The following is a 19,966-nucleotide window of genomic DNA, read 5'->3' on the forward strand; positions in this document are numbered from 1 at the left end:
GAAATTACTTTGCAAACTCTGAAGCCCTATTCAGATAGGAAATACTGTTTGTTTCCCCAGAGCACAGGCTGCAAAGCCCTGCATCCTTTTCTTTGATGAATTTGAATCTATTGCACCTCGACGAGGCCACGATAATACAGGAGTTACAGATCGTGTAGTTAACCAGTTGCTGACTCAGTTGGATGGAGTAGAAGGCTTACAGGGTAATAATTGTAAATACAGAAATATCTTCTTATAACAAAATTTCACCAGGATTTAGTAAAGGATTTTTATTTCCCCCCCAGGTGTTTATGTATTGGCTGCCACCAGTCGCCCTGACTTGATTGACCCTGCCCTGCTCAGGCCTGGCCGACTAGATAAATGTGTATACTGTCCTCCTCCTGATCAGGTGACAATTTCATGTTTTGAGTCCAAAATCCAACAAATGCTATACTCTTTCCTTGTGAACTTTACTTCTGCCGGGTAACAGAAGTTGTCCTTAGAAGACCAGCTTTCGGCAAAGGCCTTAGTCAGTGCTTTCTTACAGCATGAAAAGATTCTGAATTAGATGCAAAGCCTTTTTTTTGGCCCAGCCATTCCATGCAAGTCTGAAAACTTTATACTCTTTCAGTGTTGCCCAATTGGAAAAACAAGAAGGAAAACAAGTATTGCATGTCCATGTTCCCTGTGTTCAAAGATCACACACCTCATTATCCTGACAAAAGACTGATACTGAATCAAGCATAGGACTAGGAAGCATCTATGCATGTTACATAGAGATATGACTTTTTCCTAGTCCTATGTTGATGGAGCTCTTGTTCCCAAATTTAGAAATGAATAAGTAAAAGAATAGACAAATGAATAGTCAAAGGTATAAAATGTCTGTATATCACATGTAGCAGTTATTTTAATTTTTCTTTCAAAACACTTTCTTGGCTCATTTGCCCAAATCTAGAAAATAAGCACTGTCTGAATTAGAAATGATTTACACTAAATAGTTAAGAATGTTGATTTTCATTCATTTTCCTATGTTCCTTCTGTTAGGGAAAAAGTTCCAGGGAAGATAGATGTAGCCTACTGGTACATTCCTCAACTTATTTGTAAAGCTTATAAGATATATGAAGTGAATTTATAAGAAAAATCCTAAGAGACACAGTTTAAAATAACATTCAATTTTATTTGTTAAATCAATTAGTTTTTCTCCCTTCAGGTGTCACGTCTTGAAATTTTAAACGTTCTCAGTGACTCTCTACCTCTGGCAGATGATGTGGACCTTCAGAACGTGGCATCAGTAACCAACTCCTTTACGGGAGCTGATCTGAAAGCTTTACTTTACAATGCCCAGTTAGAGGCCTTACATGGAAGGCTGCTGTCCTGTGGGCTGCCGGTGAGTTATATGAGGAGATCGTTACTATGGTGTCTTATGAGTGATACGAGCAGTTCAGTGTCAAAATTTCAACCTTAAAAAAATTCCTATTTTTTAACAACTTTAGTTAACTGTATAGAAATTTACCTTTAGTCGAGTGTACCATAATTGGAATATTGGCTTTGCAGAGAATTTGTAATTATATAAAGAGTTTGGTGTCTGTTTCTCTAACATCACCTTACTATTGGCAAAATATGTTGGTGTGTGGAAGGATATTCTTTGAATTGAGGTAAGAATTATATTGAGATTTTAAATTCATGTTTTACTTTTAAAAAAGATCATCAGATAGTTATTTTGAAACTCAGATTGTCCCAGATATGGCCAATAGGAGCCCCTTTTGGATGGCTTCTGTGTCCTTTTGACATGTCCTCATCATCCTTTGATCACTTACTTATTTCCCTATACAACAGGATGTTCTAGGTTTATCTTATACTCTCTGTTCTCCAGCCCTAGAATCAGTTTTTTTCTCTAAGGATAATATTTTAATTTTGGCAGAAAATAATTTGATCTCTGCCACATTATGGACTTTACCATATATTTTCTGGGAAGGCTTTTCAACTGTATACTCCTCTCTCCTACATTTTGTTGGAGATTCTTGCAGGGACTAAATTTAGATACTACCAAGTTTTTGCTATTTATTTTGACAAGCCATTGAAGTTTTTTTTCTGCTAATGAAAGGGGAAAAAAGGTGTTTACAAGTAAACTACTCTATAATGATGAATCAACCATGTTATAGAGTGCGTTATCATTTCAGAGTAGAAAAATGTGAATTGAAAGAGACATGAAAATAAAATCGAGGTCTGAGTCCTAGCTTTGTTAGTTTTGGGGGAGATCGTTGGCAAGTTACCTACACATTCCATTTGGTCTTTCCTTATTTTAATAGTTAAAATTTTGTGATGTGACTCAGAACCATTAGAGAATCAATAAGAGCTTTTGTAAAAAAATGCCTCAAGTTTCCTTGTACTGGTCTATTAGAATGCTGTCTCTGTGTGGTTAATTTTTGAATTGTGGACTGTTTAGAGCTTTACAACTGGTTGTCCTTTTGTGTTTTTTAGGATGGAGGTTCCAGCTCTGATAGTGACCTGAGTCTGTCTTCAATGGTTTTTCTTAACCACAGCAGTGGCTCTGATGATTCAGCTGGAGATGGAGAATGTGGCTTAGAGCAGTCCCTTGTTTCTCTAGAGATGTCTGAGGTGCTTCCAGATGAATCAAAATTCAATATGTACCGGCTCTACTTTGGAAGCTCTTATGAATCAGAACTTGGAAACGGAACCTCTTCTGATTTGGTACCTTGTGCAGTCACTGTACAGTTCTGAAATAGACAGCTGTATGTTGGTGTAATTTATGTCCTAACTAGCCCCACATGTTCTTTCTGGTTGGTTTGTCCTTCAGTAAAACAGTCTTTTCTTACACTAATCATTTTCACTCCATGTTAAGACAGAGCTGGCAATAAGGGGAGCCGAAGTAGCCAGTGGTTGTGATTACCCTTTGGTTTCTTTCAGGTTTTTCTCCCTTCATTAGTGGCTTTAAAACATCTTTAGTAGCAGATTCATTTTGTATTAAACTTAAATTCTATTATTGTAGAACAGTTGAGGATAATGAGAAATTTGGTACAATAATGTCAAAAATTCTAACAACCAAATGTTATCTATTGGTAATACTTCTGGTGGAAAATATAAGACAGTGAAAAACTTAGTAGTAGTAGTAATGTTTCAACAAGGAAAATGTTTAGATTAAATTTGGGCAATATCATTGTTTTTCTAAACTAAAATAGCATTTGACACATATCTCAAAAAATTAACAGTGATTCACTGTTGCTTTATTGGTTAACATAACATTTTTACAAATATTTAGTAATTTGGGGGTAAATTTCCTTTATTAGGTTTTAAAAAATATAAACATAACCCATTTTTATTCTCAAGAATAGTAAGCTGTTTTAATTCTAGTCTTTGTTTTCTGTTTCTTAACTTACATGTAGAAATGTCCCAGAACCTTAGTATATACCCTATCATTAGGGTATTTGTGGTGGATTTAATAACAAAAGCATTATAAAAACCTTGTATGATGGCAGTTTTCACTCTGTGGTGGTTCAACAACATAGGTATAGATGAACCTTTATAGAATATGAACGTATTTTAAACTTGCTTAATTTCAGTTAATTAAAACGTAAGTTTACCCATGTTAAATTTTTATTGCTTAAAGTTCATAATTCTATCTTCGATAAATATATAATTTTTTTCTCTTTTGCTCTTTTTCCCTCCCTTCCTCTCTCCCCTTCTCCCTTCCTTCTCATTATCATGCTTAACAACGAAGAGCTCACAATGCCTGTCAGCACCAAGCTCCATGACTCGGGATTTTCCTGGAGTTCCTGGGAAAGATCAGTCTTCACGACCCCCAGTCTTCAGAACAGCCTCACAAGAGGGTTATCAAGAGCTCACACAGGAACAAAGAGATCAACTGAGGGCAGATATCAGTATTATCAAAGGCAGATACCAAAGCCAAATTGGAGTATGGCTTTTTCCTCTTCATTATAATTGTAAAACTTTTTTAAAATTGTTTTTCCTTTTTGATATGTATTTTTTTGATTGGTAAATGAGCTCTCTTTATAAACAAGGGACTGAAACACATCGATCAGTCAAATGATTATGTGCTAACAATTTTTAGTAATCTTATGAGAAAGGGAATGTATAGTCTCCTAAGAAAACTGGCAAAAAGAAATAACACTTGGACTTCCTTTTCCATCATGTCTCTAAGTTAACTTTTGTCTTTTTTTTAATTTAAGGAGGATGATGCCCTTAACCAACCAGGCCCCATCACAACCAGTCTGGCTATTAGTCAGTCACATTTAATGACTGCGCTCGGTCACACAAGGCCATCCATCAATGAAGATGACTGGAAGAACTTTGCTGAGCTGTAAGTAAAAGATTGTGATCCAGAAGTATAGATATTATTACAGGTGACAGTTATTCAAACTTTTAAAGTTCTTTTAAAATCACAAATAATATTTTGAATATTTAAAAGCAATTCAAGACATTTGCTTAGTAGCCATGCATTTAAATACCCAAAAACTTCAGGAATATAGAAGTCAAAAATGAATTTTCATTATAAATAATTCAAATATAATCAAATGAATTGCTTAATGACTTGGTTCAATTTTAAAAGCATCAAAGAAAAAAAAGGAAAATCAAAAGCCCAAAATGATTCCACTATACAGTTTCCAAAAATTATGAAAATATAACTGTTTTGTTTTCAAAATAATTTATATTTTATTAATCTCATTAATAATTAAAGACCATTTAAATACATTCACATTTATTCACTTGTAGACCATGTTTAATATACATTTGAATTTATAGGCTTGCAGTTGTCTCACTAGTAACTTTGGAGTCTGAGACCCATAGACTGGGAACCATTCTAGGTCAGTGATTCAACCTAAGTCAAGAAATGCACTCCTCTGTAATGTACAGCATGATGACTACAGTTAACAATACTGTAGTATATATTTGCAAGTTACTGAGAGAATAGATCTTAAAAATTCTTTTCACAAGAAAAAAAAATGTAACTGAGTTGATGATGGATGATATCTATACTTATTGTGGTAATTCTTTCACAATATATACATATATCAAATCACTATGTTGTACACCTAAAACTAATATAACCTTATATGTCAATTATATCTCAATTTAAAGAAAGTTAAAAATGGGGGAAAAAAGAAATGCATTCCCGATCTTTAGAAGTTACAACTTTCTTGTTGAATTTTGCTATATTCTGGGGTATGCATGCACATACGTGTACATGTATGTGTACACTGAAAGAGGGTAGAAAAATTTTCCCTTCCCTTCTAGATTCTTTGGTTGGTCTAATAATTAAATTGACATAGATGGATTAACAGGAGAAAAACTAATTTTGTACATTCAGGATCTGCATAAAAATAGGAGACTAAAGTCAGTCAGGCAGTTGAGGCTTATATACTGTCCTGAGCTAAGGACAGAGATAAGGGCCTGGACTTCAAAGGGGAGGAGGGTAATTCACAGGAAAATGGGAAGAACAGGTGTTTGGTAATCAGACGTTTGTCCTGTCATGCAGATAAGTCTTTTGAGATTAAAAAAGTTATCTCTGGTAATAGCTCTTTCTGGTGCAGGCCCCGTATCTAAATTCTTTTAAGGCAGTTAAGAGATAGGTAAAAAGCTTTTCTCAGGTCTGCTGGGTCTTGATTCCCTTTAAGTCAAAATAATCCACATGGCAGTTTGGGGTGGAAACTAGAATAATTCAGGATCCAGTCTAGTTTACAGGTAGAAATCCAAATGTCAAAGACAATTAACAGCACTAGAATCTGATATCCACAAAGGTGTATTACTGAAACATTTCTCTCTCTACAATGACCCCCCATTTCTAACAAAGATAACCACAGTAAGACTAAACTATTTTCAAATTAAGTCTAGTTGCACTAAACTTGGCCTGATTATTCACATAAGTTCGACAAGAATAGTAATGGACCATGTAGATGCTTTTAAATCTCCTTTCTGGGAAATTTTCATAAGGAATCTCAGATTGACCTTTTAAAAGCCTCTTGAGGCTAGGAAGCCGAGCCAAGGACTTACCATCAGATCTCGCTTGCAATAGCTATGTACTGTTGACCCTTGAACAACATGGACTTGAACTGCGTGGGTCCACTTATACAGATTTTCAATAAACATGTACTACACAATCCATGGCTGGTTGAATCTGTGGATGCAGAACTGTGGGTACAGAGGGCTGACTGTAAATATGCAGATTTTTGACTGTGTGTTAGAGGGTGGAGGGGGTTAGAGGGTGGAGGGGTGGGGTTGGCACCCCTAACCCCTGTGTTGTTGAAGGGTCAACTGTATTTGGGTTAATTTCTCTTTTAGAGGTCCCCAGAATAGCCTGAAGTCCTTGTACTTGCCAGGAAATAAACTTCCTTACTCACCTGGTAACGTTACTGGGAACTCTGTAAGCAAGGTACCAGGCTGGTTTTTCAAGGAGGTTTATTGGCTCCATAAAATCAACCTTAGTTCCTTGAAACTGTCTAGTTTTTCTGTTTTATGCACATTCTCAAGACATTCCAGTCAAAGCCTTGAGGGTATAACCAATGTTTCCAATTGTGTCCTGTTATGAGGAGAAAGGATTCTTATTGGACTTATGGAAATAACTGTATCCATGAAAATAAGAATACTCACTAAGAGTTTCTAAACTCTGGAGGCATCAGGTAGGAGAAAAACATGTCTCATCTTTGTTCACAAAGGTATATTTTACCAAATTACTGATAGCTTAAGAGAAAAGAACAAGGTTTCATTAAATCTGGAAAAACAAAAAGAACAATATTTCCAACAAAGTCATAAAAATTATAATGATCCTCAGTAGTTCATTCAGTCCCATGTAGTTAATTTTTATGGCTCTTTTGTTAGCAGTTTTATGAAGCCATCAGTTTCCCCATTAGAGTTCTGCAAATTCTTACCTAATTCAGTGGTATAAATTGAAAATTATCAGAAACCTGTTCTTGTTAGAGTCCTTTCCATGAGTCTCTTGAAAATGAAGCACTTTTGCAGGAACACTTTTACAATAACTGTAAATGACAAAAGACTTAAAAATGGCCATGGTTAAAGATCTGATGAAGCTTCCTTATAATGCATTTGAATAAGGAAATTTGGTTATTTCTATGACACAATTATTTTAAGACAACTGGAATTATGGTTGATAATATTACATATCAGATATTTAGGAATTTTATACAGTTTCTATAAGACATATTAATAACATCCATATAAATATAACTTTTAGTATTATTTCAGTGTTTCCCATGTAATTTAATATATCAAGTAATCCTAATTTATATCTCTCTTTTTATAAGGGGAGAGAGAGAACAAATCTTCTGAGATGTTCCAGTGGCCCTCTGGAAAATCCCAGAGTTAAAGGTCAAAAAGCCTTATTTAGAATTTGATTTTGGAGAAGTTTGTCAAAAATATTTGGTTTTAAAACACCATACTATCATAGGTCACTGTTAAACAATAGTATTCACTTAACCAAAGCAACAATTAAAGACTTTGCAGGCAAATACAGAAAGTTACATAGTTGTAAAAAAAACAAACAACAAAAAGCACCTTAGAGAAGAGCATTTTCTTAAGCAGTCAGACATGAGGCATAGGAAATTATTTTTCTTTGTTTTCTAGGCAGACTACTTAAAAGGTAAAGAAAAACCTTTCACAGTCTTATCAATAGCAGACAAATAGTCTAAAAAAATTGTGTCCTGAAAGAGAAGTTTTAATATCAGTAGTGTACTTATATAAAACTAAAACTTATTTTTTAGAACCCTTATAATAAATTCATTCCATTTTAGCCAGCTTGACAAAGTAAAAGTCTCTCTCCAACGTTCCATACCCATTTAGCTTGTCCTTTATTCTCGCTCCCATTCTGAAACAATAATAGAGTTGCATACAGTTGTTTTCCTTATTATTTCTCAGTTTTAATTATATAAATTAGAATTCTTAACACTTAAACCTTAATTTCTAGTGATTGTGAACTGTTACACCAGCATTCTGTAGACTGGCAAATTAATGCATACATAATTTCTAAAAGAATACACTTTAACAGTACAGTTCTTCAGTGTAGAATAGGACACATTTATTTATACATCCAAGTATTTTTAGTTCCTATGTAGTAAGAAGCCAAAAGTAAATAAATGGTCAATAATTAATGTTTCAGTATTTTATTTAGAAATGATCAAGATATCCAAAGAAATTTCATCACTTACCAAAACTCTAAGGGTATAAGTTACCAAAGAGATTCTGGAAACTATTTAAGTAGACATATCATAAAACTTAATTAATTATTGTTGAGAAGTTCACTTAAGAACTAGTTAAGTTTTAAACAATCATATTTAGATTACTTATGAAAATTTCATGAGACATTAAAACAGCCACCGTGGCAAATTTTGTAACAGATATATACTTAAACTAGCTTTTATTTACTGAAAATTATCCCAGATCACATAAACTTGAGAAGAATTTGGATTGGTTTGTATTATGTTTCTGAGAGTTTAGAAATATTAAATTTGATGAGTGCTTTTTTCTTTAAGCCAATTAAATCTTTTTTACAAATTAATTTTGGCAGTATTCATCCAGATGTAGAAAAGTATCACATATACATAACATATCCGTAGACGTAACATAAACACACAGAGACAAACAGACCCTATAGCTTCCATCCCAAAATTTTAGCCATGGAAGTTTTTATAGCAGTCTATTTTTTAAAAGCCTCTTCCCCTCAACTCCTTTTTTTTCCCCAGTCTCAGGTGATTATAGGCAGTATCTTAGCTCTCTCCTGAGTGTTTACATTTCAAAGACATGATAAGATTTACATCTTCAAGGGACAGAGGAAGAATGCAAGTTTTCTCTTAGGAATTTTTTTTTTTTTAGTTGATTTACAACATTAAATTAGCTTTAGGCTACAACATAGTGATTCAATATTTATAGATTATACTATTTCCCTGTGCTGTACAGTCTATCCTTGTTGCTTATTTTATACATAGTAGTTTGTACCTCTTAATCCCCAGCTCCTGCCTTGCTCCTCCCTCCTTCCCTCTGTCAACTGTTAACCACTAGTTTGTTCTCTATATCTGTGAATCCATTTGTTTTGTTTCGTACATTCGTTTTATTTTTTAGATTCCAAAGTAAGTGATAACAGAGTATTTGTCTTTTCTGACTTATTTCACTGAGCATAATATTCTCTAGGTCCATCTGTGTTGTGGCAAATGGCAGTATTTCATTCTTCTTTAAGGGCTGAGTAGCATTCCACGGTGTATACATACTACATCTTCTTAAGCCAGTTGTTCGTTGATTGACACTTAATGTTGCTTCCATAACTTGGCAATTCTAAATAATGCTGCTTTGAACATTAGGATGCATGTATCTTTTTGAATTACTGTTTGTTTTCCTTGGATATATACCCAGGAGTGAAATTGCTGGATCTTAAGGTAGTTCTATAATTTTAGTTTTTTGAGGCACCTCCATTTTGTTTTGTTTTTTTTTAAACATCTTTATTGGAGTATAATTGCTTTACAATGGTGTGTTAGTTTCTGCTGTATAACAAAGTGAATCAGCTATACATATACATATACATATACATATATCCCCATATCTCCTCCCTCTTGTGTCTCCCTCCCTATCCGACCCCTCTAGGTGGACATAAAGCACTGAGCTGATCTCCCTGTGCTATGTGGCTGCTTCCCACTAGCTAGCTATTTTACATTTGGTAGGGTATATATGTCCATGCCATTCTCTCACTTCATCCCAGCTTACCCTTCCCCCTCCCTATGTCCTCAAGTTCATTCTCTACATCTGTGTCTTTATTCCTGTCCTGCCCCTAGGTTCTTCAGAACCATTTTTTTTTTTTAGATTCCATATATATGTGTTTGTTAGCATACGGTATTTGTTTTTCTCTTTCTGACTTCACTCTGTATGACAGACTCTAGGGTCCACCCACCTCACAACAAATAACTCAATTTCGTTTCTTTTATGGCTGAGTAATATTCCATTGTATATATGTGCCACATCTTTATCCATTCATCTGTTGATGGACATTTAGGTTGCTTCCATGTCCTGGCTATGTAAGTAGAGCTGCAGTGAACATTGTGGTACATGACTCTTTTTGAATTATGGTTTTCTCAGGGTATATGCCCAGTAGTGGGATTGCTGGGTTGCATACTGTTTTCTATAGTGGTTGCACAAATGTTCATTTATACCAATACTGTAGGACAGTCCCCTTTTCTCCACATCCTTGCCGTTATTTGTTATTTATAATCTTTAGCCATTCTGACAGGTGTGAGGTGATATCTCAATGTGGTTTTGATTTGCATTTCTCTGATAATTAGAGATGTTGATCATCTTTTCATGTGTCTGTTGGCCATCTGTATGTCTTCTTTGGAAAAATGTCTATTCAGATCCTCTGCCCATTTTTTTACTCAGGTTGTTTTTTTGATATTGACTTGTATGAACACTTTATATATTTTGGATATTAACCCCTTATTGGTCATATCATTTGCAAATATTTTCTCCCAGTCAGTAGGTTATCTCTTTGTTTTGCTGATTGTTTCCTTTTCCTAGGAGTTTTAAGGTATATTTCTTTATTATCAGAAGTCTAGGGTAACTACTATTTAAAATTTCCTATCTATCTTTTTAGAACAGTTCTTTTCTAACATCCTGATCTTTTACAGTATCTGCAAGCATTTTGAGATGAATAGGGGAGGTTTGGGGATTAGTAAAGTGAGATGAACTTTTGAATTGTTTCTAGAGCCACCTTTCTGGTTTTGCAGACTCTAATTTGTAAAATAAGGACAGTCTGTTTTATTTCCTCAAAGAACTGGGTTGCAGCCTGAATGCAATCAAGGAGCTGACCCACCTATCCAACTACATGAGGATTTTTAATTATGATGGAAATCAAAAGATTACTACAGGAGCCTACAACATGCTGCCTACAAGAGACCTACTTTAGGGCAAAGGACACACATCAATTGAAAGTAAGGGGATGGAGGATTAGCTCAAGATAATGAAGTAGAAGGATGTGAGCTCACCCCCTTCCTACAAAAACACCAAAAGTCACAACCAGCTGGTGAACGACCATTGACAAAAAAACGCTGGAACTTACTGAAAAAGATACCCTACATCCAGAGACAAAGAAGAAGCCACAGTGAGACAGTGGGAAGGGTGCAACTGCAATAAAATCAAATCCCATACCTGGTGAGTGGGTGACCCACCAACTGGAAAACAGTTATTCCAGGAAGTTACCCCACAGGAGTGAATGTTTTGAGCCCTATGTCAGGCTTCCTAGCATGGGGGTCTGGCAACAGGAGGAGGAGTCCCCAGAGAATCTGGGTTTGAAGGCCAGCAGGGTTTGCTCACAGCATTACCACAGGACTGGGGGAAACAAACTCCACTCTTGGAGGGCACACACAGTCTTGTGTGCACCAGGACTCAGGAAAAAAAGTAGTGACCTGATAAGAGACTGGGCCAGACCTACCTGCTAGTATTGGAGGATCTCCTGCAGAGGTGGGGGGCAGCTGTGGCTCGCTGAGGGAACAAAGACACTGGCAGCAGCAGTTCTGGGAAGTACTCATTGGTCTGAGCCCTCCCAGAGGCCACTGTTAGCCCCACCATACAGCCTGTAGGCTCCACTGCTGGGATGCCTCAGGTCAAACAACCAACAGGGTGGGAACACAGCCCCACCCATCAGCAGACAAGGGGCTTATTAAAGTCTCCCTGAGCACAGCCCTACCCACCAGAGGGACAAAACCCAGTCCCACTCACCAAGGGGCAGGAACCAGCCCCTCCCATCAGGAAGCCTGCACAAACCTCTTAGACAGCCTCAACCACCAGAGGGCAGACAGCAGAAGAACTAAAATCCTGCAGCCTGTGGAACAGAAACCACAGTCACAGGAAGTTAGTCAAAATCAGATGGAAGAGGAATATGTCCCAGATGAAGGAACAAGATGAAACCCCAGAAGAACAAAGTGAAGTGAAGATAGCCAACCTACCGGGAAAGGAATTCAGAATAATGATGGTGAAGATGATCCAAGATCTCGGAAAAAGAATGGAGGCAAGGATCGAGAAGGTACGAGAAATGTTTAACAAAGACCTAGAAGAACTAAAGAACAAACAAAGATGAACAATATAATAACTGAAATGAAAAACACACTAGATGGAATCAATAGCAGAATAAATGAGGCAGAAGAATGGATAAGTTACCTGGAAGACAGAATGGTGGAAATCACTGCCACAGAGCAGAATAAAGAATGAAAAGAAATTAAGACAGCCAAAGAGACCTCTGGGACAACATTAAAGGCACCAACATCAGCATTATAGGGGTCCCAGAAGGAGAAGAGAGAGAGAAAGGACCTGAGAAAATATTTGAAGAGACAATAGCTGAAAAATTCCCTAACATGGGAAAGATAACAGTTATCCAAGTCCAGGAAGCACAGAGTCCCAGGCAGTATAAACCTAAGGAGGAACATGCCGAGACACATAGTAGTCAAACTGACAGAAGTTAAAGACAAAGAAAAACTATTAAAAGCAACAAGGGAAAAATGACAAACAGCATACAAGGGAACTCCCGTAAGGTTATCAGCTGATTTCTCAGCAGAAACTGCAGGCCAGAAGGGAGCGACACGATATATTTAAAGTGAAGAAAGGGAAGAACCTGCGACCAAGAACATTGTACCAAGCAAGGCTCTCATTCAGATTTGACAGAGAAACTTCTCTAGGCAGGAAAGAGACCAGCAACGTAAAACAACCTCGTACATATATATATTGCTGTATCAAAACCTCATGGGAACAGCAAACCCAAAAACTACAATAGATACACATGCAAAAAAGAAAGCAACCCAAAAACAACACTAAAGATGGTTATCAAACCACAAGAGAACAAAAGAGGAAGGGAAGAAAAAAGACATAGAAAACCAAACCAAAACAAGACAATGGCAATAGGAACATACATATCTTTAATTGCCTTAAATGTAAATGGATTAAATGCTTGAACCAAAAGACACAGACTGACTGAATGGATACAAAACCAAAACCCATATATATGCTATCTACAAGAGACCCACTTCAGCCCTAGGGACACATACAAACTGCAAGTGAGGGAATGGAAAAAGGTATTCCATGCAAATGGAAATCAAAAGAAAGCTGGAGCAGCAATACTAATATCAAACAAAATAAACTATGAAATAAAGACCGTTACAAGAGACAAAGAAGGACATAATGATCAAGGGGTCAATCCAAAAAGATATAACAACTGTAAATATTTATGCACCCAATGTAGGAGCACCTCAACATATAAGGCAAATATTAAAAGCCATAAAGAGAGAAATTAACAGTAACACAGTAATAGTGGGGAACTTTAACAACCCACTTTCATCAATGGACAGATCATCCAGACACAAAATCAATAAGGAAACACAGGCCTTAAATGACACATGAGACCAGATGGACTTAATTGATAATTATGGACCATTCCATCCAGTAGTAGCAGAATACACATTTTTCTCATGTGCATGTGGAATATTCTCCAGGAGTGACCACATGCTGGGCCACAAAGTGAACCTCTGTAAATTTAAGAAAGTTGAAATCATATCAACCATCTTTTCAGACCACAATACTATGAGACTAGAAGTCAATTACAAGAAAATGTAAAATGTAAAAAACAAACATGTGGAGGCTAAACAATATGCTATGGACAACCAATGGATCACTGAAGAAATCAAAGAGGAAATCAAAAAATACCTACAGACAAAAGCACAATGACCCGAAACCTATGGGATGCAGCAAAGGCAGTTCTAAGACGGAAGTTTATAGCAATACAGTCTTACCTCAGGAAACAAAAAATCTCAAACAACCTAACCTTACACCTAAAGCAACTAGAGAAAGAACAAACAAAACCTGAAGTTAGTAGAAGGAAAGAAATCATAAAAGATCAGAGCAGAAATAAATGAAATAGAGAGAAAGAAAACAATAGCAAAGATCAGTGAAACTAAAAGCTGGTTCTTTGAAAAGATAAACAAAATTGATAAACCTTTAGCCAGACTCATCAAGAAAAAAAGAAGAGGACTCAAATCAATAAAATTAGAAATGAAAAAGAAGTTACAATGGACACAGAAATACAAAGGATCATGAGAGACTACTACAAGGAACTGTATGCCAATAAAATGGACAAACTGGAAGAAATGGACAAATTCTTAGAAAGGTACAATCTCCCAAGACTGAAACAGGAAGAAATGGAAAATATAAACAGACCAATCACAAGTCATGAAATTGAAACTGTGATTAAAAAACTCCAAACAAGCAAAAGTCCAGGACCAGATGGCTTCACAGGCAAATTCTATCAATCATTTAGAGAGAAGTTAACACCTATCCTTCTGAAACTGTTCCAAAAGATTGCAAAGGAAGGAAAACTCTCAAACTCATTCTATGAGGCCACCATCACCCTGATACCAAAACCAGAGACCACAAAAAAAATTACAGACCAGTATCGCTGATGAACATAGACACAAAAATCCTCAACAGTATATTAGCAAGCAAATCCAGCAATACATTAAAAGGATCACACACCATGAGCAAATGGGATTTATCCCAGGGGTGCAAGGAATTTTCAATATCCACAAATCAATCACTGTAATACACCACATTAACAAATTGAAAGGTAAAAACCATGTCATCTCAGTAGATGCAGAAAAGGCTTTTGACAAAATTCAACACCTATTTATGATAAAAACTCTACAGAAAGTGGGCACAGAGGGAACATACCTCAACATAATGAAGGCCATATATGACAAACCCACAGCAAAACATCATACTCAACAGTGAAAAGCTGAAAGCATTTCCTCTAAGATCAGGCACAAGACAAGGATGTCCACTCTCACTACTTCTATTCAACATAGTTTTGGAAGTCCTATATACAGCAACCAAAGAAGAAATAAAAGGAATCCAAATTGGAAAAGAACAAGTAAAAATGTCACTGTTTGTTGATGACATGATACTATACATAGAAAATCCTAAAGGCACTATCAGAAAACTACTAGAGCCCATCAGTGAATTTGGTAAATTTGCAGGTTACAAAATTAATACACAGAAATCTGTTGCATTTCTTTTTAATTTTAAATAGGGTGACTACAATTGTTTTTTTTTTAATATTTATTTATTTGGCTGTGTCAGGTCTTAGTTGTGGCACATGGGATCTTTTGTTGCAGTGCGCAGTCTTCCCTCTAGTTGTGGTGCGTGGGCTCTAGTTATGGTGCACAGGCTCTGTAGTTGTGGCATATGAGCTCTCAAGTTGTGGTGCATGGGTTAGTTGCCCTGTGGCATGTGGGATCTTAGTTCCCCAACCAGGAATCGAACCAGTGTCCCCTGCATTGTAAGACAGATTCTTTTATTTATTTATTTATTTATTTATTTATTTTTATAATACACAATGTATTTATTTATTTATGGCTGTGTTGGGTCTTCATTTCTGTGCATGGGCTTTCTCTAGTTGTGGCAAGTGGGGGGTCACTCTTCATCGCGGTGCGCAGGCCTCTCACTATCGCGGCCTCTGTTGTTGCGGAGCACAGGCTCCAGACGCGCAGGCTCAGTAATTGTGGCTCACGGGCCCAGTTGCTCCATGGCATGTGGGATTTGTTGTTGCGGAGCACAGGCTCCAGATGCGCAGGCTCAGTAATTGTGGCTCACGGGCCCAGTCGCTCCATGGCATGTGGGATCTTCCCAGACCAGGGCTCGAACCTGTGTCGTCTGCATTGGCAGGCAGATTCTCAACCACTGCGCCACCAGGGAAGCCCTATTTATTTTTTTTATGTATGTATGTATGTATGTATTTATGGCTGTGTTAGGTCTTTGTTGCTGTGTGCTGGCTTTCTCTAATTGCGGCGAGCAGGGGCTACTCTTCGTTGCGGTGTGCGGGCTTCTTATTGCAGTGGCTTCTCTTGTTGCGGAGCACAGGCTCTAGGTGCATGGGCTTCAGTAATTGTGGCATACGGGCTCAGTAGTTGTGGCTCGCAGGCTCTAGCACTCAGGCTCAGTAGTTGTGGTGCATGGGCTTCATTGCTCCACGGCATGTGGGATTTCCTGGACCAAGGATTGAACCCGTGTCCCCTGCATTGTCAGGCAGATTCTTAACCACTGCACCACCAGGGAAGTCCCTGTATTGCATGTCTATACTCTATTGAATTTCTGATCTTTTGTTTTTAAACAATGCCATTTACCATTGCATCAAAAAGAATAAAATACCTAGAAATAAAACTACCTAAGGAGACAAAAGACTTTTACTCTGAAAACTATAAGACACTGATGAAAGAGGTCAAAGATGAAACAAACAGATGGAAAGATATACCATGTTCTTGGATGGGAAGAATCAATATTGTCAAAATGACCGTTCTACCCAAGGCAATCTACAGATTCAATGCAATCCTTATCAAACTACCGATGCCTTTTTTCTCAGAACTAGAACAAAAAGTCTTAAAATTTGTACAGAGGTACAAAAGACCCCAAATAACCAAAGCAATCTTAAGAAAAATGGAGCTGGAAGAATCAGGCTCCCTGACTTCAGACTCTGCTACAAAGCTACAGTCATCAAAACAGTTTGGTACTGGCACTAAAACAGACATATAGATCAACAGAACAGGATAGAAAGCCCAGAAATAAACCCATGCACCTATGGTCAATTAATCTACTGTAAAGGGGGCAAGACTATACAATGGAGGAAAGACAGTCTCTTCAATAAATGGTGCTGGGAAAACTGGATAGCTACATGTAAAAGAATGAAATTACAACACTCCATAACACCATACACAAAAATAAACTCAAAATGGATTAGTGATCTAAATGTAAGACCAGACACTATAAATCTCTTAGAGGAAAACATAGGCAGAAAGCGCTCTGACATAAATCACTAATATCTTTTTCAGTCTGTCTCCCAGAGTAATGGAAATAAAAACAAAAACAAACAAGTGGGGCCTAATTAAACTCAAAAGCTTTTGCAAAGCAAAGGAAACCATAAGCAAAATGAGAAGACAACCCACAGAATGGGACCAACAAGGGATTAGTCTCCAAAATTTACTAGCAGCTCATATGGCTTAATATCATCAAAACAAACAACCCAATCAAAAAATGGGCAGAAGACCTAAATAGACATTTCTCCAGTGAAGACAAAGAGACTGTCAAGAGGCACATGAAAAGATGTTCAACATCGCTAATTATTACAGAAATGCAAATCAAAACTACAATGAGGTATCACCTAACACCAGTCAAAATGGCTATCATCAGCAAATCTACAAACAAATGCTGGAGAGGGTGTGGAGAAAAGGGAACCCTCTTACACTGTTGGTGGGAATGTAAATTGATACAGCCACTATGGAGAGCAGTATGGAGGTTCCTTAAAAAACTAAATAGAACTACCACAGGACCCAGCAATCCCACTACTGGGCATAATCTGGAGAAAAACATGGTCTGAAAGAGCACCTGCACCCCAATGTCCATTGCAGCACTATTTACAATAGCCAAGACATGGAAACAACCTAAATGTCCATCGACAGATGAATGGATAAAGAAGTGTTACATATATACAATGGAATATTACTCAGCCATAAAAAAAATGAAATAATGGCATTTGCAACAAGATGGATGGACCTAGAGATTGTCATACTGAGTGAAGTAAGACAGAAAGACAAATATTATATTGCTTTTATGTGGACTCTAAGAAAAATGATACAAATGAAAGGGGATGGAAAAAGGTATTTCATGCAAACAGAAATGACAAGGAAACGGTTCGCAATACTCACATCAGACAAAATGGACTTTAAAACAAGGCTATAAAGAAAGATAAGGAAGGACACTAATGATAAAAAGATCAATACAAGGAGAAGATATTACACTTGTCAACCTATATGCACCTAATATAGGAGCACCCAAATACATAAAACACAGATATAAAGGGAGAAACTGACAGGAACAGAGTAATAGTAGGAGGCTTTAGTACCCTACTCATGTCAGTGAACAGATCTTCAAGACAAAATATCAGTAAAGGAACAGAGACCCTAAATGATATAATAGAACATTTAGACTTAGTTGATAATCTTCAGGACAGAACATTAAAAAAAAACTCAAAATACACATTCTTTTCAAATGCACACAGAACATTCTCTAGGGGTGACCACGTACTGGGGCACAAAACAAGTCTCAACAAATTTAAGAATATAGAAATTACTTCAAGAGTCTTTTCTGATCATAATGGCATGAAACTAGAAGTCAACCACAGGAAAAAAAAAAAACAAGAAAAAAAAATTACATGCAGAATAAACAATATGCTACTAAAAACCAATGGGTCAACAATGAAATCAAAGAAGAAATTAAATACTTTGAGGCACATGACAGGAGAACACAACCATACAAAACCAGTGGGATGCAGCAAAAGCAGTTCTTAGAGGGAAGTTCTTAGCGATACAGGCTTCTTTAAGAAACAAGAGGGGGCAGCTTCAAGATGGCTAAGGAGTAAGACGCGGAGATCACCTACCTCCCCACAGATACATGAGAAATACATCTACATGTGTAACTGCTCCTATAGAACACATACTGAATGCTGGCAGAAGACCTCAGACCTCCCAAAAGGCAAGAAACAAGAAAAATCTCACATAAACAACTTAACCCACCACCTAGAAGAATTAGAAAAAGAACAAACAAAACCTAAAGTCAGCAGAAGGAAGGAGATAGTAAAGATAAGAGGGGAAATAAATAAGATGGAGATTTAAAAAAACAATAGAAAAAAAATCAGTAAAACCAAGAGCTGGTTCTTTGAAAGCGTAAACAAAATTGACAAACCTCTGTCCAGGCTCACCAAGAAGAAAAGAGAGAAGACCCAAATAAACAAAATAAGCAATGAAAGAGAAGAAATCACAGCTGATACCACAGAAATACAAAAAAAATAATAATAATAAGAGAATACTATGAAAAATTATATGCCAAGAAACATGACAACATAGAAGAAATGGACAAATTTTTAGAAATATACAGCACACCAAAACTGAATCAAGAAGAAACAGATAACCTGAGCAGACCAGTCACTAGAAATGAAATAGAATATATAATTAAAAAAAAAAAACCCTCCCTACAAACAGAGTCCAGGATCAGACGGCTTCACTGGGGAATTGTACCAAACATGCAAAGAACTTATACCGATCTTTCTCAAACTCTTCCAAAAGATGTAAGAGGAAGGAACACTCCTAAACCAAAGACATAACCAAAAAAGAAAATTACAGGCCAATATGTTTGATGAATATAGACACAAAAATTCTCAACAAAACATTAGCAAACCAAATCCAACAACACATAAAAAAGGTCATACACCACAACCAATTTGGATTCATCCCAGGGTCACAAGGATGGTTCAGCACATGCAAATCAATCATTGTGATATACCACATCAACAAAAGAAAGGAAACCTACATGATTATCTCAATAGATGGAAGAAAAAATCTGATAACATTTGATAAAATTCAATGTCCATTCATGATAAAAACCCATAAGAAAGTGTGTATAGAGGGAACATAGCTCATCATAAGAAAAGCTACTTATGACAAACCCAAAGCCAATATAATACTCAACAGTGAAAAGCTGAAAGCCTTCCTGCTAAAATGTGGAAGACAAGGATGCCCACTCTTACCACTTCTAATCAACATAGTATTGGAAGTCCTAGCCACAGCAATCAGACAAGAAAAAGAAATAAAAGATATCCAAAGTGGAAGGGAAGAGGTAAAACTGACATTATATGCAAATGATTTGATACTGTATGTATAAACTCTATGGACTCCACACAAAAAACTACTATAACTTATAAACGAATTCAGCAATGTAGCAGGATACAAGATTAACATACAGAAATCTGTTGAATTTCTTTACACTAATAAAATATCAGAAAGGAAAAGTAAAAAAACAATCGCTTTTAAAAGTGCATCTTAGGGCTTCCCAGGTGGCGCAGTGGTTGAGAGTCCGCCTGCCGATGCAG

General features: G+C 36.6%; 1 protein-coding gene across 1 annotated transcript in view; it reads left to right on the forward strand.

The window, feature by feature from the left end:
• The window catches only part of PEX1 (peroxisomal biogenesis factor 1), a 73,612-nt gene that overhangs the window by 46,468 nt on the left and 7,178 nt on the right, over window positions 1-19,966 (forward strand). The window contains exons 17-22 of the mRNA XM_007461898.1: window positions 61-203; window positions 285-388; window positions 1,190-1,366; window positions 2,461-2,691; window positions 3,719-3,913; window positions 4,188-4,318. Of these exons, the coding sequence (XP_007461960.1) occupies window positions 61-203; window positions 285-388; window positions 1,190-1,366; window positions 2,461-2,691; window positions 3,719-3,913; window positions 4,188-4,318 (981 nt within the window). The remainder of the gene's footprint in view (window positions 1-60; window positions 204-284; window positions 389-1,189; window positions 1,367-2,460; window positions 2,692-3,718; window positions 3,914-4,187; window positions 4,319-19,966) is intronic.

This window comes from Lipotes vexillifer, unplaced genomic scaffold, assembly GCF_000442215.2.
Source record: "Lipotes vexillifer unplaced genomic scaffold, Lipotes_vexillifer_v1.1 scaffold663, whole genome shotgun sequence".
Lineage (NCBI taxonomy): Eukaryota > Metazoa > Chordata > Mammalia > Artiodactyla > Lipotidae > Lipotes > Lipotes vexillifer.